General features: G+C 36.9%; 1 protein-coding gene across 8 annotated transcripts; it reads right to left on the reverse strand.

Annotated features, from left to right (window-relative positions):
• Positions 1-1657: 1657 nt before the first annotated feature.
• On the reverse strand, positions 1658-26648 carry GOSR1 (golgi SNAP receptor complex member 1). Of its 8 annotated transcripts, none has more exons than XM_016201981.2 (9): positions 26571-26648; positions 24163-24277; positions 20812-20899; positions 20448-20555; positions 18414-18505; positions 16136-16210; positions 11689-11718; positions 5850-5932; positions 1658-2513 (listed from the first exon to the last, which is right to left on the reverse strand). In XM_016201981.2, exons 1-9 carry the CDS (start codon positions 26599-26601, stop codon positions 2389-2391), a joined length of 747 nt encoding a protein of 248 aa, XP_016057467.1. In that variant the 5' UTR covers positions 26602-26648; the 3' UTR covers positions 1658-2388. The 8 variants fall into 8 exon arrangements, with proteins under 8 accessions (XP_016057467.1, XP_016057466.1, XP_016057461.1 ...); XM_016201980.2 differs by having other exon boundaries at positions 24157-24277; XM_016201975.2 differs by lacking the exon at positions 26571-26648 and adding an exon at positions 25959-26147 and having other exon boundaries at positions 24157-24277.
• Between the last annotated feature and the right edge of the window lie 324 nt (positions 26649-26972).

Genomic DNA, 26972 nt, shown 5'->3' on the forward strand with positions numbered 1-26972 from the left:
AGGAGAGGATGAGCACCGTCCTAGCATCTACATTTGGCCCCGGTCACCTCACTATGGGCTACAGCACTGGGAGGTTAGTCAGACCTACCTGACACCAACATCTACACCACGCTTTTTCAACTTCCTTGGAAGAACTCATTTCTTTATCTTTGTAAAGAAAATAACCAACATGATTCTGTTACTCCATTTAGGCAGAACCCCAATGGAAAGGCTCGTCAGTCACCAACAGTGTTTGCTTGTGCAGCCGCAGTGCGCTGGAGTAGCCCAGGCCCTCGTTTCACTGTCACAGCCAGCTTCGATGAGTGCACCAAATAATCAGACCAGTAAAAAAGACTGGTAGTATAATTAAATAAATAATTTTATTTATGAAACTTCAGATTTTATAAATGCCAATTATATAGCAACCAAAGTCCCATAAATTCTAGCTGAGGTACAACCACCCATCAAGGCCCTTTGAGAAATCAAAGGTAATGAAGTGTCAGGGGGGAAAGTCCCATCCTCCCAACAAAATTTAATGAATGACCTCCCCTGATCCTTGAAGGCTCACACTGGGAAAATGTAAGCTTTCTTTTAAGGGCATCCCCAATCAACTACTGATCAATCAACCCATATTTAGAAAAATAAACCCCATAGTTAAAAAAAATATCAAATGCCTTTCATACCCAGAATACAACAAAACTTTGACACCAGAATGAAAAACCTCTCGGTCTCTGTACTAGACCATGGGCCAGTCTACCCATCAGCCTTTACGTCACGTTCATCCGAACAACACGCACCGACACATTATGATGTACTAAGAACTACACGCTAAGATCCTTTCACTCCCGGCGGGACAGTCTGAAGCCAATACTGTAAATACCTTAATAAATTCCAATGGTGAAAAGCTAACGCAGCCTTCTTCCTTGGTGCGTGCAGATGTTAGGAGTCTTCAAAGTATTTGTGGTAGTTCAGTTAGACAAGTAATGAATTTACAGAAACCGAGAAATGGTTAAACTTGAAAATAATTCTGGTGAATGGTTTAGGATTTTGCCATTGTCCAGGGATAAGAGTAGACAGGTGCAGATAGAGACAGATTCTGTCACATGTGTCTTCAACAGTGAAACTGTTCTCTGGATGTCTGAAAAAGCTTAACGGATTTGGAATGAATAGATTTTCACAGAACACAGAATTCCTGTTACTTCAGGCTACGGTAGTTCTTAAAACTTTTGCTCATAAATCATGGAGCATTTACAAATGGAATTATCTGAATGGTGACCCCTCAATCAATGTCTTTTTACATGTGGCGTGTTCAATAGATCTCACTGAAAACTGAGCAGTCCCCTCACTCAGTTATCAGTGTCAATCCTGAAACGATGAGGAATAGTTGGGGGCATTGATGGACACTGGCTATTAGTTTCTTTTGTCCTGGTAGAACTAAGATTCCATTTTCTTATAGTAGCAAATATTAACCCAATGGAAAAGATAAACATCAAAACAAAATTGATTCCTTAAAAAAGGCCTGTCATTCTTGATGTTTTTCCAGCAATATATTTAATCCCAGTGTGCACAAGTTAAAAAAACATAAAAAAGCCCTGGCCTGGTGGCTCAGTCAGTTGGAGCATCGTCCCATACACCAAAAAACGTGGGTCTGACTCCCAGATTCCCAGTCAGGGCACATGTAGGAGGCAATCGATGAATGTTTCTCTCCTCCCACCTTCCTCATTCTCTAAAAGGCAATAAAAACATATCCTCGGGTGAGAATTTAAAAAAGAAAAAGAAAACTGTTTTGCAGTGTTTCTCATTTCAGACAACCTCAACTCTGTTGAAGCTGGCCTGTCAGCATCTCAAATAATTTGTGAAAAATGGAATTTTCCTTGAATACCAAAAGAGTTGGGGACACAGAGTAAAAATTTATAGCACATATTATCAAAAAGTGACTTGTGATTTTCATCATGAGTGTAAAATAAAAGGATAAGAACTACTTTTATTCACAACCCAACCCAGCCGCTAAGCGGAAAGCAGTCTTTGGATGTAGAGACCTGCTTTTCTGACGGTCCAGCTATGAGACCTGGCTTGCCATCAGCCTCCGACACTATCACTGAAGCACAGAAACTCTGTTTCCGATTGGTTTACTTACCTCCTGGGGAGACAAAAGCAACTGAAAACTTTTTCTTATTTTTCTTTTTTTAAAACTAAAAACAGAAGGAAGTGTGTTAGAAAAAACAGCACAGAAAAACTGTGGCTTCAGCTCAACCTGACCATGTCACAGAGTCCATCACTATCAGTCCTGAATTGATCCCGCTGGTCCAGCTAATTATCAGGACAGTCACAATTTCTCCTTCCTACGTTCCCTTATTCCAGATCAGGGCCTGAACGCGGTAGTTGTCGAGAGTCCCTGGAGGTGTCCCATCAATGGAAAGCATACAGCAGCAATAGGATGGTACAGACACCAATAACACCACCCAGGATGAGTGAGTCTCGCCGCTTCCTAAGGTTGATTCGCTGGATCAGGCTGTTTACAGCAGGAAAACGATCTTTGGGAAATCTTTATTAAGGTCATATTTGGAAGCTTCTTTAGTGAAAAGTCTCAGAATTCACAAAAACAGAGATCAGTAGAGTCCAGAAACAATAAGTAATGGGGGGGGAAATCACACTGAGGGCATGCATCCATTAGCAAACAAAACTGGAAATGTCCAGGTCCCAAACAAATTCAAGTCTCCCTGCACACTGCAGTACACAAGTAAGAATAAAAAGAAGTAACGGGGGGGGGGGGGGGGGGGGGAATAATAATAATGACAGCTACCATGCGTTAAGGGATTACTGCCAGGCTTCAGGACAGGGCCATCAGAAACAGAGGAACCGCGCTGGGCAGGGAGGCAAAGGCACAGCCAGCTACCAACACCACCATCCCCATTCCATCCACCATTCTTCCTCTCCTCCTCCCTCCCCCTCCTCTCTCTCTCTCTCTCTCTCACACACACACACACACACACACACACACACACACCGGTCCCTCTCTTTATCCCTTCTCTAGGAGACTGAAAAGTTTTGCTGAGGGTTTTGAAGCGTACCCTTTCTCTCCCCACAAGGTGATAAACTCCCTTGGATTCAGGTAATTGATGGGAACCAACTCTAGGATCTGTATAATCAGGCACTGTTAATTATTAAAAAATTTTTATTTACTTTGTATCAGTAGGTAGGACATGGTAGGAAAATGGGTTATAAACTGCTCTAGCTGTCCTATTTGTAGAACATATAAAAGGGAAAGAAAGGAAATTTTCAATTTTAGAGGTTTTATAGCAGTTACAACCGTATTTTCCTTAGTATTTTAAAATATCTTCATACCCTTGTTTGTATGTTATAGACCAAATTACATCCCATATTGTTTTGCATTTCTACCAGTGGTTTCTGACTATATACCTGCAGGGGCACCTTTTGTTAGTAGAGGTATTATATCAAGGTCAGGAAACCCCACCAAGATCACCCAGGATACTAGAGAGTAGGAACAATCCCTACTACTTCTGAATCCTCACTGCGTTTTCCTGAAACAAAATGCCTCCCAGCAGAGACTCTATTTGTGTACTTAAATATTCTATATATTGTATGATCAGGACCATGTTTTCTTCTAATCTTTAACTTCCCCGTGCATCTAGAATAGAGCTTTATATACTTTACACATTAATGTGTTTTTGTTTCTTTTTGTTTTTAGAGAGAGGGGGGGAGAGAGAGAATGAGGAACATCAATCACTTGCCTCCCATATGTGCCCTGTCTGGGGACAAAGCCCGCAACCTAGGTATGTGCCTTGACTGGAAATCGAACTCTTGACCTTTCGTTGTATGGGACGATGCTCCAACCAACTGAGCCACATCAGCCAGGGCTTACTGTGTTTTTTGAATTAAGTAATGAAAAAAGGACAATTTGAAGAAATAATTCTTAAAATGTAGACAGGCAGGAAGCATGAACAGGCAAAAACTTTTACAAGGTACAAATCTCATGTAGAACAAATGCTTAATCTTTCCTTGCTTGGTAAAAGAAGGATCACCAATCTCCTGAGAGCAAATATGAAAACTTCTAGAATGAGGAAACCCTATCTACAGTGGACATATTTCTGTCCAGTTTGCCTGTAGGGCACCTCCCCCTTTTCCTTTCTGTGATAATCTAGTTCAGTCCACGTAAAAGGATGGAGCTCACCTTGTCATCTGCCATCAGGTGTACATACAATCTCAGGACTGGCCAGGAAGAATACTCCCCCCCTTGGCCAGTGGCTGGGTTAGAAATAGGCAGTGACTCAAGCTGGGGGAAACCACAGTCCTCTTGGGACATTTTCCACAGCTGTTAGAAAAGACACCCTTTTTCCCTGGGGAATTTTGTAGTGGCAGGTGACGACTCTTATGGTCATCTTTATCACCATGGGGAGAAAACATGCCAGAAAATGAAGCCAACACACAGGAAAACAGAAATAAGAAATGGCATACGTGGGGTACAGAGAGAGGAAAGGCAGATTCTTGATAATAAAACCTGAGGCCCTGAATCTAGCCATGCCATAAGCCAAATTCTACCCCTGAATTTTACAGATATATGAATAAATTAATTCCCTCCTCTGCCCCCTTAAGTAAGTCTGAATTTGGTTTCTGTCACTACTTCTCTATGGAGTCCTGACGAACTCACACCCACTTTATTTGACTTTTTTAAAATTTTTTAAAAAATATATCTTTATTGATTTCAGAGAGAGGAAAGGAGAGAGAGGGAGAGAGAGAGATAGAAACATCAATGATGAGAGAGTCATTGATCAAACCCACAACCTGGGCATGTGCCCTGACCGGGAATTGAACCCCGATAGCCTGGATCCTAGGTCGATGCTCAACCGCCGAGCCACGCCTGGCCGGGCTTATTTGACTTTTTAAACACACATCCTTTGGGAATGATTGTAATTTGTAATAATGATAAAATGAGATAATGTATACGACAGTATTCTGTAAACTGTATAGCTCTATATAAAATAGAAATAATTTTGGATGTGTGGTTTTAGAGAAGAAAATTCATAAAAAAACTGGAAAATACCCCCACATGTCAGAATTTTCTTTTCTCTAGGCAACTAAGGTATTAAACTAAATGTGACTTTAAATTACCCAAGATGAGAAGATACTAAACTTTTGAAAATTATATAGGTCCTTTCCCCTTAGTGACTGGGGAGGAAAACATCTTCCCCTAAAAGGCTTGATTCCTTAGAGAGTAAACAGAATGTTTCAGAGTAGCAGGCTTATCAGTTTCCCCCCTGGATTTCTCAGTAATACTAATTTAACTTTGGAAACTGAAGAATGATGATGAAAGCATTAAAAAGGTAGAGGTCACAACAAACAAACAGTGAATCTACCCCAGAGTTCAGCTTATACATTAACACTTCACAGTGAAAACACTCTCAGCAGTTACAACTCACCTGCATGCCTGGTCCCTCCCTTCCCCTTCTAGGCATCTGCCACTGACTCACTCTCCAAATCGATGAAAGAAAAAGCATGTAGTTTATGATGCTTAGGTAAGAAGAGTTTATACTGTGGAGTTCTAATGCGGATATGAGCACTTTTGAAAAGTAAAATAGTTTGGTGAACAATCTGAAAATTCACATTTATAATTTTTTCTCAATCTAATAATAATAAACTTTTGGTGTGGGATCTTTTAGAAATGGTACTAAACAATATGCACTTTCACAAAGTCAGAGTGCAGGGTACACTCATATTACGTCATTAGCGATGGCCTCCATTGCCACTGACAACAGCAACCTGCTGGGGGTGGGGGGGGGGGGTGAGAGGAAAGCACACACAGACTTGTGCCCCCGTAAGAGCCACAACTTTCCAACTTTCAAAAAGGATACTGGCCAAAGTGTTCATTTTGCTCTGAATCGATTTCAACATTCCTCTCTGTGAAGTCATATTTTCTTTTGTTGCCATAGCAATGCTGCAAGGGAGAAAAGAGAGAAGCAAATTAAACTGGCATTTAAGATTATCCTACATGGATCCATCATACCCTTAATAGTGAACAGAAAACTAAGGTGAACAATATCATCTTGAAAAGCACTGGGTAGGAGAATAAAAGAAAAAAGATCACTTCCCAAGTCACCTTCTCACTGACCATTTTCTAAATGACCACGACATCCCCACTGCTATCCTCTGGTGTCTTTTTGGGCAAGGCAGTAAGCCATTTTCTGTGGGGGTTTTTTTCTCTTCAAAGTAACAAACAAAATAAGACAGTAACAGACAAATCACATACTAGAAGAGCTTCTTATAATGGTTGTAAAAGGGGCCAGCTACTACAATATCCTTAATCAGGAAAAACTGTGGAGGGGAAGTAGGGAATTATAATCATAAAAGTAGAACCAAAAGTGTAACATATCACAAAACATTCCCACAACCTGACCTCAATTTATGAAAAGATCATGTTCCAAAAGTCTACTTGAGAACCAACGGAGCAGATTTTAGGAAACACATGCCACATTATGCTGGATTTCTAAGCCAGGTGACAAAGGTCATTAAACGACTGAGAGAGAAGGAAAAAAGTGACTGTAGGTACAGTCTCTTCCATGTAACTACTTTGATGTCCTTTTAAAAAGAATCTCAGTTAATACATTTTTGCTATCACTGCCCAGATTATTAACTTTCAACAGTCTTATCTCCTTGGACATTAAAATCCTACAGGGCAGGATCAGTATCCATTTTCATAGGCAACACACAGAGGAGTGTTTCTGATATTGACATTATAAAAAGCAATAGGGAAGAGAATGTATTTGAGTAATTCTGAAAATGTGAAAAAGCCTGTTGCTTCTGAAGAGATTCTGGGAAGATGGTGGTCTGAGCACAAATTCCTGACCTCATCTCTGGCCCAACTACCTCCTGGGGGAAATACAAGAACAAAGCAGACATGCTGGGGAAGGTCCCTCTGAGGGCCAAAATCCTCCTGAGCTCTCCAAGGGAAGAAAGCCAGGGAGGGCTACACTCTCTCAAGTGAGGGAAGAAGCAGGGAACTGATGGCAGGGAAGACAAGATTTTTCCTCCAGCCTGGGGCAAAGACCTATCTGTTTCACTGCATTCTGAGGAGCCCAGACAATGGAAGATACAGGGCTACAGTGATGGACTGAAAAAAAGCTCCCAGTCCCTGCAGCTGGAAAAGGACTGTCACATACAACCAGAGAGACCTACAAGCAGAGAGTTCAGTCTTCCAGCTTGAGTGATACCCAGCTGCTAGGAGGAAAAACTGCTGGGCCATCCACTACCACCCTACTGCTTTAGGGTTTCTAATAGCCTGACAATCACAAAGCTGACCAAACACATTTTTGGATAGGCAAGTCCTGGTAATCCTATTGAAGGAAAATGCTAGAGAAAGTACTCTAAGCAAATGACAAATGAATCAAAACTGAAACTTCAAGATTTGAGAAGGCAAAGGAGAAACAAAAGTGTGTAGGAAGATATATAAACAGATATTTATTGAAGCATTATTAGGAACAGTAAAAGACAAAATAAAAAAATTGGAAACACTAGAATAGTTTAGTATATTATGATACAACCGAATTAAAAAATAATATTTGGTTATTAAGAATGAGTTGGTATTATTTCTATTAACCTGGAGGGATGTTTATGACATGCTAAATGATTTAAGCAAGCCACAGAATGTGTACACTATGAGTAGTATGTGTCTTTTTCTATTTTAAGAAACAAAACATTCTTGTGTATATTTGTATGACAGTAAGAAAAGTATTAGACACACAACTGTCAGTTAATAGAAGTTACTTTGGGGAGAAGGAATGGAGGAGCACTACCAGGAGATGAACCTTATATATTTATAGAATTGTTTAGCCCTGCTGGGCGTGGCTCAGTGGTTGAGCGTAGACCTGGGATCCAGGTGATCAGGGTTCGATTCCCGGTCAGGGCACATGCCCGGGTTGCGGGCTCAATCAATGACTCTCTCACTATTGATGTTTCTATCTCTCTCTCTCCCTCTCCTTTCCTCTCTCTGAAATCAATAAAGATATATTAAAATAAAATAAACCTGTTAGAATTGTTTAAATTGTTACAGTAAGAACACTGTACTTTTATTATATGTAAATATTGAATAAATAAAATTAGAGGGATTCTACCTGAGTGACTAAGGAAAGTTAATAACATTACCAGCACCAAATCTACTAGTGCTATTCACCTCAGTACCACCATAAGTCAGATAATGATTCATACATAAAGGTTTTCTCCAGATCCCGGAAAAGCTCAAGAATTGAAGGGATCGGGAATATCTGAAGAGGGAAGTGTGGAACAGGGCTAAAAGTGGAAACGTGTGGAAATTTGTACAGAGTTGTCAGAACCCTAAATTACCTTCCCAAACCATGCAGTCAGATGACTGCCCCAGTACAGAAGAAGACCTAACTTAGGAGAAGAGACCAGAGACACTGACATTTTGAAGATCTCTATGAAATAGCCAGGTCCCTTCCTGATCACCCACTGTGAGGCCTACCACTCAACAAGTCCCACTACCACACACAGAATGAGCTTCTCATCATGGGATTTTGGAGCCTCACCCTTAAATATGAACAAAGAACCAAGAATAACCAGACATTTGAGGAGAGCCTCTAACATAAGAGGGGAGATCTAAATAAACCAACCAGCAAACAGGAAAGTGAGTCTGAAGAAATAGAGGCAATAAAGAAAGCCCAGGAAACTAAAATTATATTTAATGTCTTCAAAGAGATAAAAGAAGATATCACATCCATGAAACATGTAAACATATAAATATATGTGTATGTGCGTACCCATCCCTTAGGAGAGCTCATGTAAATTTAAAAGAGAAAAAAAAGAGTGGAAATAAAAACGTAATAGGAAGTGTTGGAAGAATAAACTAAGTAAGCCTCCCAGAAGGTAGACAAAAAGGTATGTGGAAACAGAAAAAGTAAGAAAAAGAAGGGGAAAAAATTATAAACCTAAGAAAATCTCCCAGAATTGAAGATGAGTTTCCAGGTTACAAGAGCCTACCAGAAGCCTAGTGCAATGGACTGAAAAAGATGCCTACTAAGCTCATCATGGTGAGGTTAAAAACAAATACACAGGGGAAAAGGGATGACCCCAAAAGGTTTCAGAGGAAAAAAGCTTATCATATACAAAGGATCAGAAATTGTAACTGGCATTGGACTTAAAAAGCAATACTAGAAACAATGCCTTCAAAACTTCAAAATGATTTCCAACCTAGAATTCTATACCTTAGCTAAACAATGAACAAGGATATGGCGAGAATAAAGATTTTTTTAGATGTAGGTGTGGGAAGTCTAAAAAATTTACTTCCTGTTCTTTCTCAGGAAGCTACTAAAGGACATGGTTCCGCATAACGAGGGAATAAACTAAGAAGGTGGAAGACACAAAATCCAAGAAATACACCTAAACCAAGAAATACTCCTCTGGTAAAGGAGATTAGTTTAGGGTACTGGTGAAAGGACATCACAGGACCAAAATAGTATAAACAGGAACAAACAGTAAAGATTAGAGCAGAAGGGCCCCGGCTGCGTGGCTCAGTTGGTTGGAGCATCGTCCCATACACCAAAAGGTTGCAGGTTCGATTCCAGGTCAAGTTGATCCTCAGATGGGGCGCATACGGGAGGCAATCGATTGATGCTTTCTCTTTCTCTCAAAAAATCAATAAAAACATATCCTCGGTTAAGGATTAAAAGAAAAAAAAAGAGAGTTCTAAAAAAAAAAAAGATTAGAACAGAAGGAAGCAGGCAGTAATATATTGGATTTTAGATCCAAAAACCAAAAGAGCTCAAGAGTCAAACTAACAATGTCCTTTGTGTCATTAGTTCTTACTCATAATTTTTCAGTTTAAGTGTATGACAACATGTGATACATTTAAAATGTGGCTGTTTTAAAATAAATTTACAAGGTATTTCAAAATTAATATTATGGTTTTGTATAAAATAAAAGAATTCAAAACTGGGCTGAGTAATCTAAGGCCAATCTTTGAATCATATATACCTCTGCTTTTTAAACTGGGACTACCACCAACTACCATGCACTCTGACTCAGAAGTAGATAGAGAAGATTAAAAAGTAATTTCTGCAAAGCACTTTGTATTCCTTGGAGAATGGATATTATCAACATACATTATGTTATTATCTTGTTGAATATGCATGATTTCCAGTACCACACAAAGTATATCTAAACATACTTTCCCATCTCGGACCATCTACAGTCAAGCTGAGCAGAATGTAGGCTGTTATTACTTCAAGGGTCAAATACTAAGAGGCAAAACATAAGCTCCAAATAATATATAATGCTTTTAAAATAATAAATCATTGATGTGCTTACTGGAACTTAAGCTTTCTTACCTGTTTTGTGAACTACTCAGACACATATTTTTTCAACAAAAGACAATACTAGTTATACATTTGAAGCTTAAGAATTTATAAATATTAAAAATATTAGTTCTTTTCAATAGATTGATGCTAAAGTTTATAATCAGTTGTGCACTTACTTTTAAAATGTATCTCCAAAAAGAAAAAGTAACTTTTTACATATAGAACATGTAAAAATTATTTGATACAAAAATTTTATATTATCCATAAGTAATCATAATTAGCTTTATATTCAGTGAAATTTCACTTGTGATACCCATCATATTTTGACACAAAGGGAACTAGTGAAATAAAAACCTTCTAGTTACATGTTTTTTGCTTTTTTTTTTTTAATCATCCTTGTTTGTAATTGGTTTTAGAGGGGGGGGGAGAAAAAGGGGGAGGAGAAGAGAGAGTGAGAGAGAAAGAGAAAAATAGATTGGTTGCCTCTCATAAGAGTCCAGACCAGGGATGGAACCCGAAACCTGGGCATGTGACCTGACTGGGAATCAAACTCGTGGCCCTTTGGCGCATCAGATGACTCTCTAGCCAACTGAGCCACACCAGCCAGGGTGTTTTTTTGCTTTTTAATTAGCAAAATAATAGAGTAGCAGTGATTCAATGGTTCTCAAATGTTCCTGTCCTATGAAGTACTCCACATTTTTATAGGCCAGCTTTGAATTTAAAACCTTATTAAGGCAGCCTGGCCCTAGAAGATCAGGCAGAAAGAGGAGGGGGAAAAAAGAAAGAAAAAAAAGAAAAGGGTTAAATTAAAAAAATCTCTGGCAAAATGTGATCTGACTTTATGTGCTGATGAAAAGAAAAGCATCACAAGAAGATACTTCAGTTGACAGGCAATTCTATGAAAACTAAGTTCAGATGGAAAACTCAAGTGCATGCAATTTAAACAAAATTCCACGACATGACTTTGTATTATAAAAGGTTAGAACTTATTAAGAAACTACTTTAATGTTATTACAGGTAACACTAAATATTACTGAAGTAGATTCTCTACAGCCACTGAAACGAAGTCCACATAAATGGTATAAATAAGACATTTACCAAATCACATGTTTAAGATTGTTTTCCATTAAAAAATGAGAATAAAAAGATTGAGGCTGAAAAAAACTGAGTATAAATTAATCAGAAAAGTCAACCTAAGTAAAACAGCCTGGGCTTCAAATGTCTCTTACAGAAAAAAATATAGTAAAAATACATGAAGAGCTAATTAAATTCTCATCTTTAAAGAGGATAAATTAACTTCAGCTCTAGTTGGAGTTAACCTGATCTGTTCATTTACATGCAAACAAAAAAACCACAATAAAGTAAAACAAAAAATTATTCCTACCTTATTGTCTCTTCTATCAGACGATCTGAGCTGCAATAAAAAGAAAATTCAAATTCTGGAATTATTAAAAGCACATTTAAAACTTGTACTTAATTTTTCTTGATTTTCTTGGTAGATTAACTTTCTAGCCATTTATTAAACAAAATATCCAGACTTTTGAAAACATCTCAAGAAGATTCTAGACTCTGAAATAAAATTTAATTTATCCACATATATAATTTTCATCTTACTTTTATTTGTTGGCTTAACTCTATTTCTTCCACAGAGAAACTTGAAATCAGGACAGTTTTAGTGTCAGCATAAATAAATGGAACTTCTTTAATTTAGATAGCTCAAAGCTGTCACTATTATCTATTCTAAGCTTAAGAATTATAACCAACTTGTTGAGGCAGGATAGGTAAATACAGTTCTGATGGCTATAACTAGTAATTATTTACACCTTAAAGTTCCTTCCTTTTCTGGGAAACTAAACCAAACCTCAGCTTATTACACTTTAGAATCTGAATAAAGAAAACAAGTGCTCCTTTGATCTGTAAAATGTTTGCCTTTTGCATCACACACTGGAAAGAAAGGAATTCCTCCAAGAAGCTATTTTAGGGAAGAATTTATAGGTAGCTAAGTTTGGTAAAAGGGGCAGCTTTACAAACAGAAAGTAGGGAAATAACTCCTAGATATCTGTATCCATTTGGCACGGTGCATGGTAAACAGTAGGCATTCAAATAAATACTTGCATATTTTTTCCAAATACTTCTTTCCAAAAGAATTTCTAAACAAAACAAAACAAAAACTAACTCATAGGTATGGACAACAGATTGTGGTTATCAGAGAAGGGGCTGGGGTGAAATGGCTAGAGGGGTTCAAATATATGGCGACGGATGGAAACTAGACTTTTAGTAGCGAGCAAGCTCCAGTATACAGTATACATCAAATTATAATATAATCCTTAAAGTTATATAACTGTCACCTCAAAAATAAATAAATAAATAAATAAATACAGTCTTTCTATAAACCAAGAGGTTGAAGTTTCATTATAAAATAGTGGACCAGGAAATCTAATTTACTGCATGAAGTAGGGAACAAAGATGAGCTTCAAAAATGTCATAAATATCTTATATAAATCCTATAATTAAGAATTTCAAAGGATTAAGAGCCAGACTGTGTGACTACTGCATGCTGGCTCTATCAATTTTGGTTATCTGAGCTCTCTCTATTCTGTTCGTTGATCTATTTGGGTATTCTTTCAACAATGTCACACTGTCTTGATTACATACAACATATATGCAACAGGAAATCAAGTTTAAGTGGGGAAGAAGTTTTTATTTCTTTTTTCCCCAAAGTATTTTAACCAAACATTTTGTTGCAAATAAATTTTTTATGTCAAAGAATTTGTTCAACTATAGTAGAAGCAGGAAGCATAAGAAATAATGCGGGGAATCACAGATGCCATTTGTTGTCCTTTAGATAAATGGTATAAGGAGGATTGAAATCCTTAAAAACTACCTGAATCATAAAGAATCTATGAAATATTTAGTAAGCATTTTCTAATTTGTTTCTGAAACCTCTAAAAAACAACATGTATATCAATAAAGTTAATCTGCTTACATAAAAAAAGACACTATATATTTCATATGTTTCTTTCACATACTTGTAACTCAGAAAAAATTTTTAAATAAATATAATCATAGAAATTCAGTATTAGCAATCATGACATTCATGAAACTATAAAGAATAAAATGACTAGTTATGCTCTCTTACGCCCTAGAATCTGAGTTTTAGTCAAGGCTCAAGCACTTCACTGTATGAACCTGCCTCATGGGACTGTTATAAGACTCAAAAGAGATAATGTAAACAAAAGCATCTTGTAAACCGTGTAAGTCTACAGTTATATGGTTGACATAGATTAAAGTAATTTTTTGTCTCATAGTCTCTTGTTCTGCCATCCCCTTTCCTAATTCTCAACAGAAATTACTTATATTTCAAAGTCCAGCTCAAAAGTTACACCCTTTGTGAAGCCTTCCCCATTCCATCTATACATCCAGGCAGAACTAATTCCTCTTTATAATACTGTGTTTTCATGTTCTTTGCTCTTCATCAACTCATTCAAGAATATAACAAGCATTTAAGATATGTCAGACATTGAAATATGTGCTGGAGGAAAAATATCTTAAATTTGCAAAATTTCAGTTTTTCCATATACATTATCTCACTTAATGCTTTAAAAAATATATCTCACAGAATATCATAATTATATGTTTATTATTTCTCTAACCAGAATGAGTTTCCATGGGATAGAGACTGAGTATGATTCATCTTTGATTCCCCAGAGTCTAGTACAAGACCTAGCACAGAGGGGACACTCATTAAATACTTAATAAATGAATGAATGAATGAGACACTTGTTAGAATAATAAAACAGCAATCAGAGTAAACACTGAAATAATCCTTATAAATTTCCATGGGGGGGTGAGGAGGACATATACAGCAGTCCCCACTTATGCATGGTTTTACTTTCGCAGTTTCAGTTACCCATGGTCAACCATGGTCTGAAAATATTAAATGGAAAATTCCAGAAATAATTCATAAGTTTTAAATTGCATGCTGAAAAGCATGATGAAATCTTGCTTTGTTTGCTCTGTCCCACCTGGGATGTGAATTATCCCTCTGTCCAGTATATCCATGCTCTATATGCTATCCACCCATGAGTCTCTTACATGCTACCCACCTGTTAATCTCTTAGTAGCCATTCCGGTTATCAGATTGACTGTCATGGAATGCAATGCTAATGTTCAAGTAACCCTTAGTTTACTTAATAATGGCCCCAAAATTCGAGTAGTAATGCTGGCAATTAGGACATGCCAAAGAGAGGCTATAGAGTGCTTCCTTTAAGTGAAAATGCAAAAATCCTCAACTTATTAAGGAAAGAAAATAATTGTATGCCACACTGATAATAAAATAATGAAGAAAGAACAGCTCTTCCTCATAGAATTATAATTAATAAGTGTGCAAGGACTGATGGAAATAGAAAATCATCAGTAGGCAAGCACCACAGTAATAACTGAGGAAGCAAGATGCTAAAATTAGTGGAAGAAGTTTGAGGAGAAACAGAGTATTTATACAGTCTCAAAGCATCTTTCCCTATATTAATTAATTACAATAGGAAATTTATAGTGGAGAGACCTAGCAAATACCACCTTAACTAAGCAATCTAGGTTAACATTATTAATAAGTATAATGCAAAAATTCTCTTGCCTAGCCAGGCGTAGCTCAGCGGTTGAGCACTGACCAAGGATCCAGGAAATCGTGGTTCGATTCCCAGTCAGGGCACATGCCTGGGTTGTGGGCTTGATCACTAGTAGGGGGAATGCAGGAGGCAGCCCATCAATGACAACTCCCTTATCATTGATGTTTCTATCTCTCTCTCTCCCTCTCCCTCCCTCTCTGTGAAATCGATAAAGATATACTAAAAAAAAAAAAAAAAAAAAATCTCTTTATGGTGGTCTTTATCAACCCAAGCTATGAATAACTATAAACTAAACATACTCTAGGAAAGACTGCCCCCTTGTGCCAATCAATAATATTCAACAGATTAAGAACATGAAAAACTATTTCTGACACTAGAAGCACCCAGACTTCTAAAAAGGTCTTGATCTTTCCATGTTCTGATTTCAAGTTTGTACTTAAAGAGGTAATCTTAAAAAAAAAAAAAAAAATTGAACAGTACATTAAGTTCATGTGAACATGACTAATTTATGACATTCAGCAGCAAATATCAACATAATTCATAACATTTAACCATCATGGATACTAGCGGCTCAAGTGCTTAGAGGCTGAGCTCACAAAGTAAGTAATTTTCTGACCCTTAAAAGTTCTATAACAAAGAGAAAATAAATAAAGAAATCATAACATATCAGAGAAAAAAAACAGATGAAGCAGGGACAGAGTATGGTGACTTGCATTAAGATATAAAGTTTATTCAAGTTTTTAGGGTTTTTCTTTTGAATTCTTTGAAAATAAGATATTTTCTTTGCATTTGATGGATGGCTAATTACCCTTTATAACACTTCCTGACATAGATAAGTGGCATCAGGCCATTCAAACATAAGTCATCAGTATTATTACCATTATTATTACTAATAACCTATAGAAGTGGTCAAAATTATTAGAGCAATAGACGTGCTAAAGAAAAAAAAACAGGCAATAAAAGACATTTCAGGTAACAATTAAGTGATGTGAATGCAGATTTTTGATACTGACTGCATATCTTTCCTAATTACAGTCGGAACCAGTCGCAATTCCATTTCTACTGAGCAGGGTCAGTTAGAAGAATTAAATGAATTAGCACTGATAAAGCACTTATTATAATAAACACCACTAAAATTTCTTATATAAGCAAGTGAATTAATAAGTATGGAAACTACATAGTATGCATATATTCAGTAATACCTACTTTCGAAGGTGCTCGTGTTCTTTCAAAAATAGTTCAGTTCTTCTGTTGTTTACTCCAGATCCACTTTTATATGACCTAGAACAAAATAGAGAAAATTTGAGAACATTCGTGGCAGATTTAAGAACATTTTTTGGCAGACACTGCAAAAAAAAAAAAAAAAAAAAAAAGATTAAGTGACTAACTCTAGTAATATCCAAAGTGGACAAACTGAGCCTCTCCATAGTTTCAAATTAACAATTAAAATGCATATTCCTTTTCATCTTCTTCTAAAAATGACATCTATTTTAAATAAATATGAATGGACCACTCTAATTTAGGACTTAAGAGTTTATTACTTTTTACCAAAATAACTCAACATTCTTAAACAAACAAAAATCTTACTTTTCCTTTCTTTGTCTATTATCTCCTATACAGTATCTTTATTTCCTCCAAGTGGAAGTAAAACTTGGACTGATTATTATACAACACATGGGATGGAAAAGCTACTGAAATAGAATGTTTCCTTCACAATGGTACATGCAGTTCATCAACTGAAGCCTTTTCCACCAGGAAAAGCAGAATGTTATAACTAGAACACATTGGACTTTGAAGACTGATGGCTTAGATTTAAGTCCAAATTCCATCACTTATTAGCCAGTTAACAACCTTAGACAAGTCTCTTAAAATCTAGTTTTATAAAACAGAACTAATAATTGCTATAAATACCAAAACATTATAAGAAACCAAAAAAGTGGCATGTAATTGCAAAAAACTTGAAAATGTCATTCATTACTACTATATCTCCTCTCACTAACTGTATGCTGCCTCGTATTATGTTAATTTGAGGGAGTGCCTTACTGCCCTCTAATACCCAGATTATAAACACCTAGAGGGCAGAGTTGGTCTTTTCATTTCTACCTTTACAGTGACTGACATAGTGTCTTACTCATGGTTGATAATCAGAAAGTAGTTTAATGAAAATGAACATGTTTCTTTTATCATCATCTTTCAGAAAGCAAGTTATTATAGTGGGCTGTATTCTAGACATTTCCACAAACTGCAAGGGAGCTAAATGCCTATATATTAAAGGCTGTTCCCTACACTGGTCCTCAAGGCATTCCTTAAGAGATATATGTAAATAGGCTGTACAGAAATTAAACAAAAGAGTTCTATGTTCCTAAGAACTAAAATATTACAAAATTCCTAATTATGTTAAAAATGTTTAGTTTTCTAACTCCTATATGTTACACAAAGTACATACGACTAAAAATAAAAACATAAATAAAACAGAGACAATCAGTAAAAATTATTTTTCTAATAATTTCTGGAGGTAGAAATATAACTTTGATGGCTGGATAATCCTGGGTTAGAGTTATGAACAAAAGTTTTGAATGCGATGAGAATTAAATTATTTCTGCTGCAAAACTGTCTTACTGTTACAAAATAATCTTGAGGAAAATGTTTCTCAGAGTACACATGATTTATATCAGCTTATGACTGGTAATGTATATCATAGTTTATGAAACATAAGTACCATGCTTATGAAATATAAGTATCATAAACTTACTACAAGTGAGACAATGAGAGGCATCAATAGATGGTCCAAAAGTGGGAAGTCTTCAGCTTTAATTAGATGCTCAACAGATTCAGCCTTGTTGGCTGTGTTCAGTTGTGGAAAAAAATGTCAAAAACGTGTATGAAGTGCTAGAATATATTATTGAAGGTGAGATAAAGGGATGTAAGAAAAGAACCAATCTTTAAAATTATGGATTGAGATCAGCATAAAAACACTAGGAGTCCTTAAATAATTTTACATAAGGCTATGAGTTTGTATAAAATCAGGGGGAAAAAACAGATATTTCAGATTCCAGGAAAGTAAAAGCTACTTTGATAGTTACCTGAATATATAATTGTAGGGGCAAGGTAGAAAGATAGGTGGTAATCAGGGAGGAAAACACAGAGAGCTTCAGTTACTGGTAATGTTATAATTCTTAAGGTGGGTGGTAGGGGATCAGAGAAAAATTCGTGAAGATGTCATCATCTAAGCTGGACTTTGAATTAAGACAGGAAAGCCAAGGTTGGCAGGAACAGTGATAAAACTAGGGGAAGCTGGAGTTAAGACCAGCAAAGTAAACTAGGACCATATTGTAGCAGCAATGTTTAAAGAACAGTGAAATGAACATTAGAAACCTTGAAATCTAAACCATGATTCTGTTACTCAATTTGCAAATCATCATGGGTATACTCTAAATCTAAATCTGAACAAATATCCTACAAAACAATATAAAAGGTAACTTACTCAATATCCTTTCGTACTGATCCCATTAGATTTTCCCTTTCCCGTATCGCCATAAAGTTTGCTTTGGTTTTATGGAATTCATGTGTATAATCCTGCAATAAATCAATATCCAGTCTCAATGTAAGCTAATTATATATTTTCATCTTACTGAACCAGTTATGTATTGTTATATTATAAACTTCTGTCAAGAAAACTGCTATTTAAGAAATCAAACTACCAAGAGGTAAAAATAACATTATAATCACTTTCCTGAATGGTAGTAAGGTAACAGTGCTGCTAAATCACTATCCTTCGTATCTTCTATTACCTTGTCTTATGTACCAGAGTTGTGAGGTAAAAAACAATTCTAAGATAAAATAACTTCAAACAGCCTAGGATAAAACTTAAGGGGCTTTTTCTACTCACTAGTGCACCCAACAGGCTTATTTTAAAAGCTCACCCTTTTGGAACTCCCACAGAAATTTAATTTTTAAACCAATCAAAGGAAGAACAGAAGCAAGAGAAACGTAAAGAACAAAATAAGCTTTAAATACTTTCTTTTTCTACTACCATACTTTAAAGTTATTAAGGATTATTAATTATTTTTTTAAAATCAGAGAAGTATAAAGAGATGAAAATCAATCCCATCTCCCAGAAAGTCCCTATTGATCCTTTAAAAACCAAAAATAATACATGAACATGGGGAGAATATTAAAAGAGCACCAAAAAAAAAGTAAAAACCATCCTGTTCCACAGTTTCTAACATTATCATCACTTTAATTTTCTTTCAGGAAATATGTATTTGCACAAATAAGCTTATCTATTATTTCATTTATGCTAAAGAAATCATACTATATTCTGCTGTATACCTTTTTTTTTTTTTTTTAATGTTTTTATTGATTTCAGAGAGAGGAAGGGAGAGGGAGAGAGAGAGACAGTAACATCAATGATGAGATAGAGTCATGATTGGCTGCTTCCTGCACGCCCTCTGCTGGGGATTGAGCCCAAACCCCGGGCATGTACCCTGACCGGGAATCGAACCGTGATCTCCTGGATCATAGGTTGATGCTCAACCGCTGAGCCATGCCGGCTGGGCCCTATACATTCTTATTAAATTTATACATAGGATTTTAGTTTCTTCCATTGTATTTTCTAACAGGTTATTGTTTATATGAGAAAAACTACTTGCTTTTACATATTAATTTATGTGATCTACCGTCTCATTGAATTTGTTTCTAATGTATTTTTTCGTTTTCTTGATTGTATTAGCTATATAATCTTATCACTGCCACATAATACAAATTTTGTCTCTTCCTTTATCTTATTTCTTTTTACTGTCTAATTGCACCACAAAGAACTTTCAAAACAATGTTAAACATCGTGGTGATAGTGGGTATTCTTGTTTTTATTTTTCTTTAATGGGAATACTTTTAGCGCTCTATTATTAAGCATGATGCTAGCTTTTAATCTGATATACACAGTTCTGCATTAGGCAACTAAAGTATCCTTCTATTCCTATTTTTAACAAGAGTTTTTAAAATTAGAAATGGTTGCTGAATTTTTTCAATATTAAAAAGATTTGCCTTCCTATTTGTATACTATATATTAACACTTCATATATAAATCTTTATGAGTTTATTTCATTTTATTGATACACTTTTAATACTTTCTCAAACAATATACTAAATATGGTAAATTCTCCTCACCCATGTTACCTTTGAAGGCTAATGCAAGTATACTCTAAACCACCTCATTATTGCCTTTGCATGACCACTGGCTATTGCACTGTGAGAGTTAGTGAGATGTCCCATGAAATATTTACATACCAATGATTATTATTCAGTTTTACCAGGCAAAAGTAAGAGCTCTTAGGTATTAGACAGTTTCAGAATTTTATAATACCAAGAAAAAAAAGTAAAACAAGACAAACTTCTATAGCATGGCATTTATCCTCTCAGAAGATTTTCCCTTTTGTTCTCTTAAATACATGTGATGTATTCTATTCAGGGATTTAGAAAACCCTATAACATAAAAATCTCAAGCTCAATACATCACCTGTAATATGTCTCTATGTCGCTGTAATGTATGCATCAGTGCCGCATTCAAGGAGGGGACGCCCGCGCTGTTGGTATATTCTGCCATTTTATCATTTATTCCTGTAAGCTAAAAAACAAAAAAAGAGAAAGGAAAAAATATATATTAAAAATATTTTAGAAAGCACTTCCACCAAGTAATATATAAAAGCTAAAATAACTCTCATGGGACCTAGAAATGGCTGTCATCAAAATTCAAGTGGTCTGGGAAGCACACATCTTCAAAGAGTGACTTCAATAAACATGTCTACATTAATATAATCTAGTATCACATCTAACAAGTACACAGTTACTAGCAAAATAGCCAATTAACAGAGAGTGCTTACCCTTGCCAAAAGTTGTTCAATCTCAATTGCCATTGTTTCAAACATTCTGTCTTGGCTTGATCCATTTAAAAGGGGTGTTGTGTCAGAGCTAAAGAGAAGTTCAAATAAAGAGAATCCGTCACTTAAACCTAATCCTTTAAAAGATACTTAAAATAGTGTAATTATCCTTAAAAAGGTCAAGTAGAATCTCTAAACCACTCTTTCTGTTTCTTAAGATTTTTTTTCCCATTGATTTTTAGAGGGAAAGGAGAAGAGAGAGAAAAACATCAATGTGAGAGTGGAACACTGATCAGCTGCCTCCTGCATGCCCCACCACCAGGTACTGAGCTGGCAACCTGAGCATGTACCAAGACCAGGAATCGAACCGGCAACCCGCAGGTACACGGGATGACATCCAACTGAGCCACACTGATCAGGGCAGAAGATAACGGTTTTTGTAGAAGTTTTCCTATACAGATCACACATATCCTAAATATTAAATTCATTATATAAAATATAACTGAATGTAAGATTTTCCCAAGCTTGAATACATTCAATCTTAGTAACGTAAAGAAATTCCCAAAGCTTTTTACTGTTTCCCAAATGGAAGTAACTTAAACTAAGCTATGGCAGTGCTCAATTAAATGCTGACTGTAAAAGAAAAAATTATTTGAAAAAAAACTGTAGAACTATGTAGTATGTCATATGATGGGAGCCACAAAATGTATTATAAATTATGCTTTGGGATCTGTCAGAAATAATCTTTAAAATTTATACCCCAAAGCAACTATGGTTATTTAGACCTTATGTTAAGTTCTTGCTTCTTTCCTTGACTCTTACCAAGAAGAAATAAAAGAGATTTAAATGATCCACAGATTGGATAATTAGTTATTAAATAATTAGGAACGGGCTTTAAGTCTAATATAGATAGCTATGTATGTCCAGCACGGAAATTTTAGTACCAACCCTCCACATTTCCACTTATATTACACAATTGTTTCAGTTTTGTTTTGCAAAAATGTGTTGAACTACCTTTTTAAAAATTTTTTATTTGACTGATTTTAGAGAAAGGGGGGGAACAGAGAGAGAAACATCAATTTGTTGTTTCACTTATTTATGCATTCATTGGTTGATTCTTATATGTGCCCTGACCAGGGATCAAACTTGCAATCTTGATGTATAGCAGGGGTGGGGGACGTCCGGCCCATGGGCCAAATAGGTCTTGCCCTGCCAAGGCAACCACAGGCGGAACTCGAAATCCAACAAATCTAGGAGCTTTTTTCATAGTTGATTTTTAAGTTGATAATTTTGTATGGCCTACAAATGATGTTATAAATATCCAAATGGCCCTTGGTAGAAAAAAGGTTACCCAACCCTGGTATCAGGATGACACTCTAACCAACTGAGCTACCCGGCCAGGGCCTGAACTATCTTTTAAAACCTGAATGGTCAGTAAAAAAAATCTTTTTACAAGTGAAACTTATGTTTGACAGAGTATGTCCAGCATGGAAAACCATGTCCTGAAAGACCACCAAACTTCATTAGATCTCCAAGTGGTATGTATTATCACATAAGCAGCTCAATACAGATCTTAATTATAATGAACACAGATAAATACCCAAGCAATGGCTATACTTTCCAATCTTACTGAAGACTTTGTCCTGCCCTGTGACAGTGATTGTGTATGTATGGCAAATGAAAATATAAGTTATCAGTTCAACATAAAAAGTACTTTAGCTACTACCACTTTCGTTCTCCATATCATATACCTTTTATAGCAATAATAACAAGCAATGAAACAGCCAAAAAGTAGCTAATAACAATTTTATGTCAAAATATTTAACTAGGTCCAAATTTTTATTTCTTCTTGAAACATTTCAGTTTATTTCCCTTAAAATATATCAAAGTATCTAGCTCTTTATTTTTAATCCTCAACTGAGGTATTTTTATTGCTTTATATCTTTCCATGTGTCTTAAATATTTCCTAATACTTTTTGAAACAAGTGAAAGGGCCTAAAGTGAGCATAAGATTCAAAGATAAGAATACACTTTCCAACAAAACTACCATATGACCCAGCAATTCCTCTTCTGGGTATTTATCTGAAGAACATGAAAACACCAATTTGAAAAGATATATGCATCCCCATGTTCACTGCAGCATTATTTACAATAGAGGAAATAATCTAAGTGTCCACTGATGAATGAATAAAGAAAATGTGGTGTATGTACTCGATGGAATACTATTCAGCCATGAAAAAGATGGGCTACTGCCATTTGTGGCAACATGGATGGACCTTGAGGGTATTATGCTAAGTGAATTAAGTCAGGCTGAAAAGGACAAAAACCATATGATTTCACTCATATGTAAAGTAAAAAACAAAAAAGAAACCAACAAACAAAACAAACAAACAAACACTCATAGATACAGACAACAGATGGGCAGTTAACAGAGAGAAAGGAGAGTAGGAGGAGGGCAAACATGGGTAAAGGGGGTTAAATGTATGGTGATGGACGGAAACTAGACTTTTGGTAGTGAACACATTATAGTGCACACAGATATCTAATTATAATATTGTACATCTGAAGCTTATATAATGTTATCAATCAATGTTACCTCAATTAAAAAACATTTTCTATATGTTCAATATAGTAGTATATTGGTTTCTCATAAAAGAACCAAAATTAAAAATAGCTTAGATGATTAATAGCGAGGATACACACTGCATTAGATTAATTCAAAACACTAGAATAGCAGGATATATACTTGGCATATGTGTAGTTCCTCACATCCATATAGCAATCAGAAGATATAAGAAATATAATGTGGCCCAGCCGGTGTGGCTCAGTGGTTGAGAACCCACCCATGAACCAAGAGGTCAATGGTTCGATTCCTGGTCAGGGCAGGTGCCCAGGTTGCTTGATCCCCAGTAGGGGGCGTGCAGGAGGCGGCCGATCAGTGTTTCTCATTGATGTTTCTCTCTCTTCCTCCCTTCCTCTCTCAAAAAATTAATAAAAACATTATTATATATTAAAAAAAAAAAAAAAGAATGAAAAACAATGTGGACAATTCAACCACATTTTCTTAAAATGAAATGACTGACCTAGAAACTTATTTCTGACACAAGCTCATTCTTAAGCCTTAGCCTTTTCCTCCTGACACTGTGACAATCTTTGCCTAAGAATGCCAAATAAATGCTAGTCTCAAGGATTAAGAATTTTTATAGATCACTAAAAACAAAACAATAACATAAAATAAAATACCCAAAATTCACCAATATAACAAATTACAGTTATATATTTTAGTTTATTTTTTAATGCTTTAAAAACAGTATATAGTTTAAGGCATAAAAGAGAATTTGGTAGTACCTATACCTGTCGCGTCTTCCATCTCGGGCACTGCTGTGACTGTAACTCGTACACAGTTTACTGAAAGAAACTAGTTTCAGGTCAAGTTCATTTTCCAGCTGTCGAGCCTGTTTCCGGAGATCTTTAACAAAATTATAAAAGCAAATAATTTAGACACAAAAAGTCCATCAGTAGACATAAAACTCACAAAACTATTCTGAAGAAAACAAAATATGAAAATGATCACATATTGATCTAGGTTCAATAAAGAAAAGTTTTAAAAGGAAAAAAAAAAAAGATGTACCCAGCAAAGCAAACTGTCAGTTATTTTAAACTTCAGGTGGGGCAAAAAGGGGAGGGAACACAAATTTTTGACTTTATCCCAAAGACAACTAGACAACAAATGTTGTTCTAACATTCCTAAAATTATTTCTATAGCAATAAATTTTGTAATTCAGGGGAAAACACAAGAAAGTACAAATCACAAAGAAACTGACTATGGTTTATGACCAGCATTATATCAATTTACCATCTAACTTTATAAAAAAGAAACCATCACTGTTTTTGACAGGGATTTTTCTATCTCTTTATGTGCCAAAACTTTATTAGGATTATGAAATTCTTAACAGTAGAATGACTTAGTGATTAAGCATAAAGAAAAAATAATCACTGACAAAGACAAAAAAATTGTCTTTCAATAAGCTTACTCAAATTTGGAGACGCTGAAATGAAAGACGATAATGTGCTACCAACAAGGACAAATGTAGGTTTAGCAAAATAACAGCGTAAGTTTTAAAAGAACCAAAGCAAACACGCAAGTAGAGAAATTGGTATCGGAGTTTGGCATCTAAGCGGTTGAGTGAGAGAAGGTGCAGTTCAAGACCCCCCATCTAGAAGTAAGTAAACTCATTCATGGTGAAGTGTAAGTCAAAATGAAGGGGCTGAAACATAGGAAGAATCGTGTTAAGGATCTCATCCTTCAGTAACAAGGAATAAAAAACATTATTTCAATATGCTTATCAGCAACCAGATACAGGAAGCAGCGTAATACAGTGGAGCATATTTTCCCAGACACCAAACCTAAAGTTCTGAGATTCTGAGAACTGGGCTCTGAGAATTATTGACAATCTACTTAACCTATAAACCTCAGCTTTTTGTCTTTTCCCACTTCTATCTTCAGGGGTTTTCTGTGCCTTAGAAATCATGTATTTGAAGAACCTGGCACAGAGTAGGTTGTCAATAATAAGCTGCTATAATTATTACAGCCTGATGCTTCAAAAAAACTACAGCCCAATGACTAGTGTTAAAGATACCAACAGCCACTTCTATCTACATAATTTAAAAATATTTTCTAGCTAGTATGCACGTTTCAAATGGCTCTTTTAAATACGTTTTAAACTAACGCCCACTTCTCTGTAATTAGTAACTGTCTTCGCCAGTAGAAAACGTCAAGTAAAAAGCATTCTGGAAGCACAACAGGCAAGTATGGGTGAACTTAGCATTAAGTATCTTAGCACTAAGTTATCTTGGCTATACTGCTATTTGTGTGGTGGTTTCCAGAGGCTTCAGGGGGGTAGCAACAAGAACTGGGTTAAAAGGGAAAAAAAGAATTCGGAGAGCAGTTTCTGTGTTGCAGTAAAGCAGACAGACACTTGAAAGAATCTTTGTTACCATCGCGGTCCAGGAAATGGCTTTTACACGAGCCCACTTTACCCCACCACATTTTCAGGAATTACATAAACGTAACTAGTCAAATCACAAGATGATTTTTTTTTTTCTTTTTTCTGGTGGAAGGAGGAAGGTATAGCAAATGCAATAATTACAATGCACACTTGTTCTCTCAGCGTCCTCTGCGGAACAACACGGATCTCCGGAGCAGAGGGTACAATGATTTCCTCGGCCCCCGACCGCGAGTCGACACCCGACCCTCGAAGTCCCAGCCTGAAGCAGCCGAGCGGACCCAGGAGGAGCCATGCCGCTCATCCAACTTCCCCTCGATGGACCGGACCGACGAGTTCCTCCTTTCTCTTTTCCCACTCAGTTGTCTGAGGCGCCGACTCCTCCGGGCTCCCGGACCCGGCACAGTCTCGCCCAACACTCGTCTCCTCTCCGACCTCAGAGTTCATACCCCAAACCCCCCCGTCCGAGCTCCGCTACCCTCTCAACCTAGCTCCGGCTCCTCGGGCCCGTCTTCCTCTCCATCCCTGCTTAGGCCTCTCTCGGCCGCAGGTCCCGCTGCCTCCCGGGTCAGCCCCTTGCCCCAGACTGTTCGCTCCCCTCAACCCCCCAGGCCTCGGGGCTCCCACTAGCCGGCCCCGCGCCTCAGCTCGGCCGCTCCGGAGGCCGGCCTCTTTAATCTGCTGCCTCGCCGCAGGCCCATCCTCACTCAGCCCCCCTGCCCCTAGGCGAGACCCACCCGGAGGCCTCGCCCTTACCTTCCCAGTAATTGCTGGTTCCTGCCGCCATCTTTGTTGTCCAACGTCAGTGGGGACAGGAGAGTAGAGGGGCTGCGAGCCAGAGAGTCACCTCCGCGCCTTCTTCCGCCCTGGCGCCAGGGCCGACGGGATACGTGAGCTTCCACAGACACCGCCATCTGGTGGTCAACGGATCGTTTTACACCTTTGGAGTAGGGAGACTGACCATCTCAGGCTTGGCGCCTGACTCTCCCTGTCTGTCTGGGGCTCACATCCGTTCTCTGCGCTCGTTTCATCATCGCATCATCGCCTTCATCTCGGCTTAACCCCTCTCTCAGCAGGACCCTCAGACACAACTCCCTGTCGGCCTCACCTTCTCGCAAGGCCTCGCTTATCCCGGGGTCTCTGACACGCTTGCTCTTC

Source organism: Miniopterus natalensis, chromosome 17 (assembly GCF_054644295.1).
Source record: "Miniopterus natalensis isolate mMinNat1 chromosome 17, mMinNat1.hap1, whole genome shotgun sequence".
Taxonomy (NCBI): Eukaryota; Metazoa; Chordata; class Mammalia; order Chiroptera; family Miniopteridae; genus Miniopterus; species Miniopterus natalensis.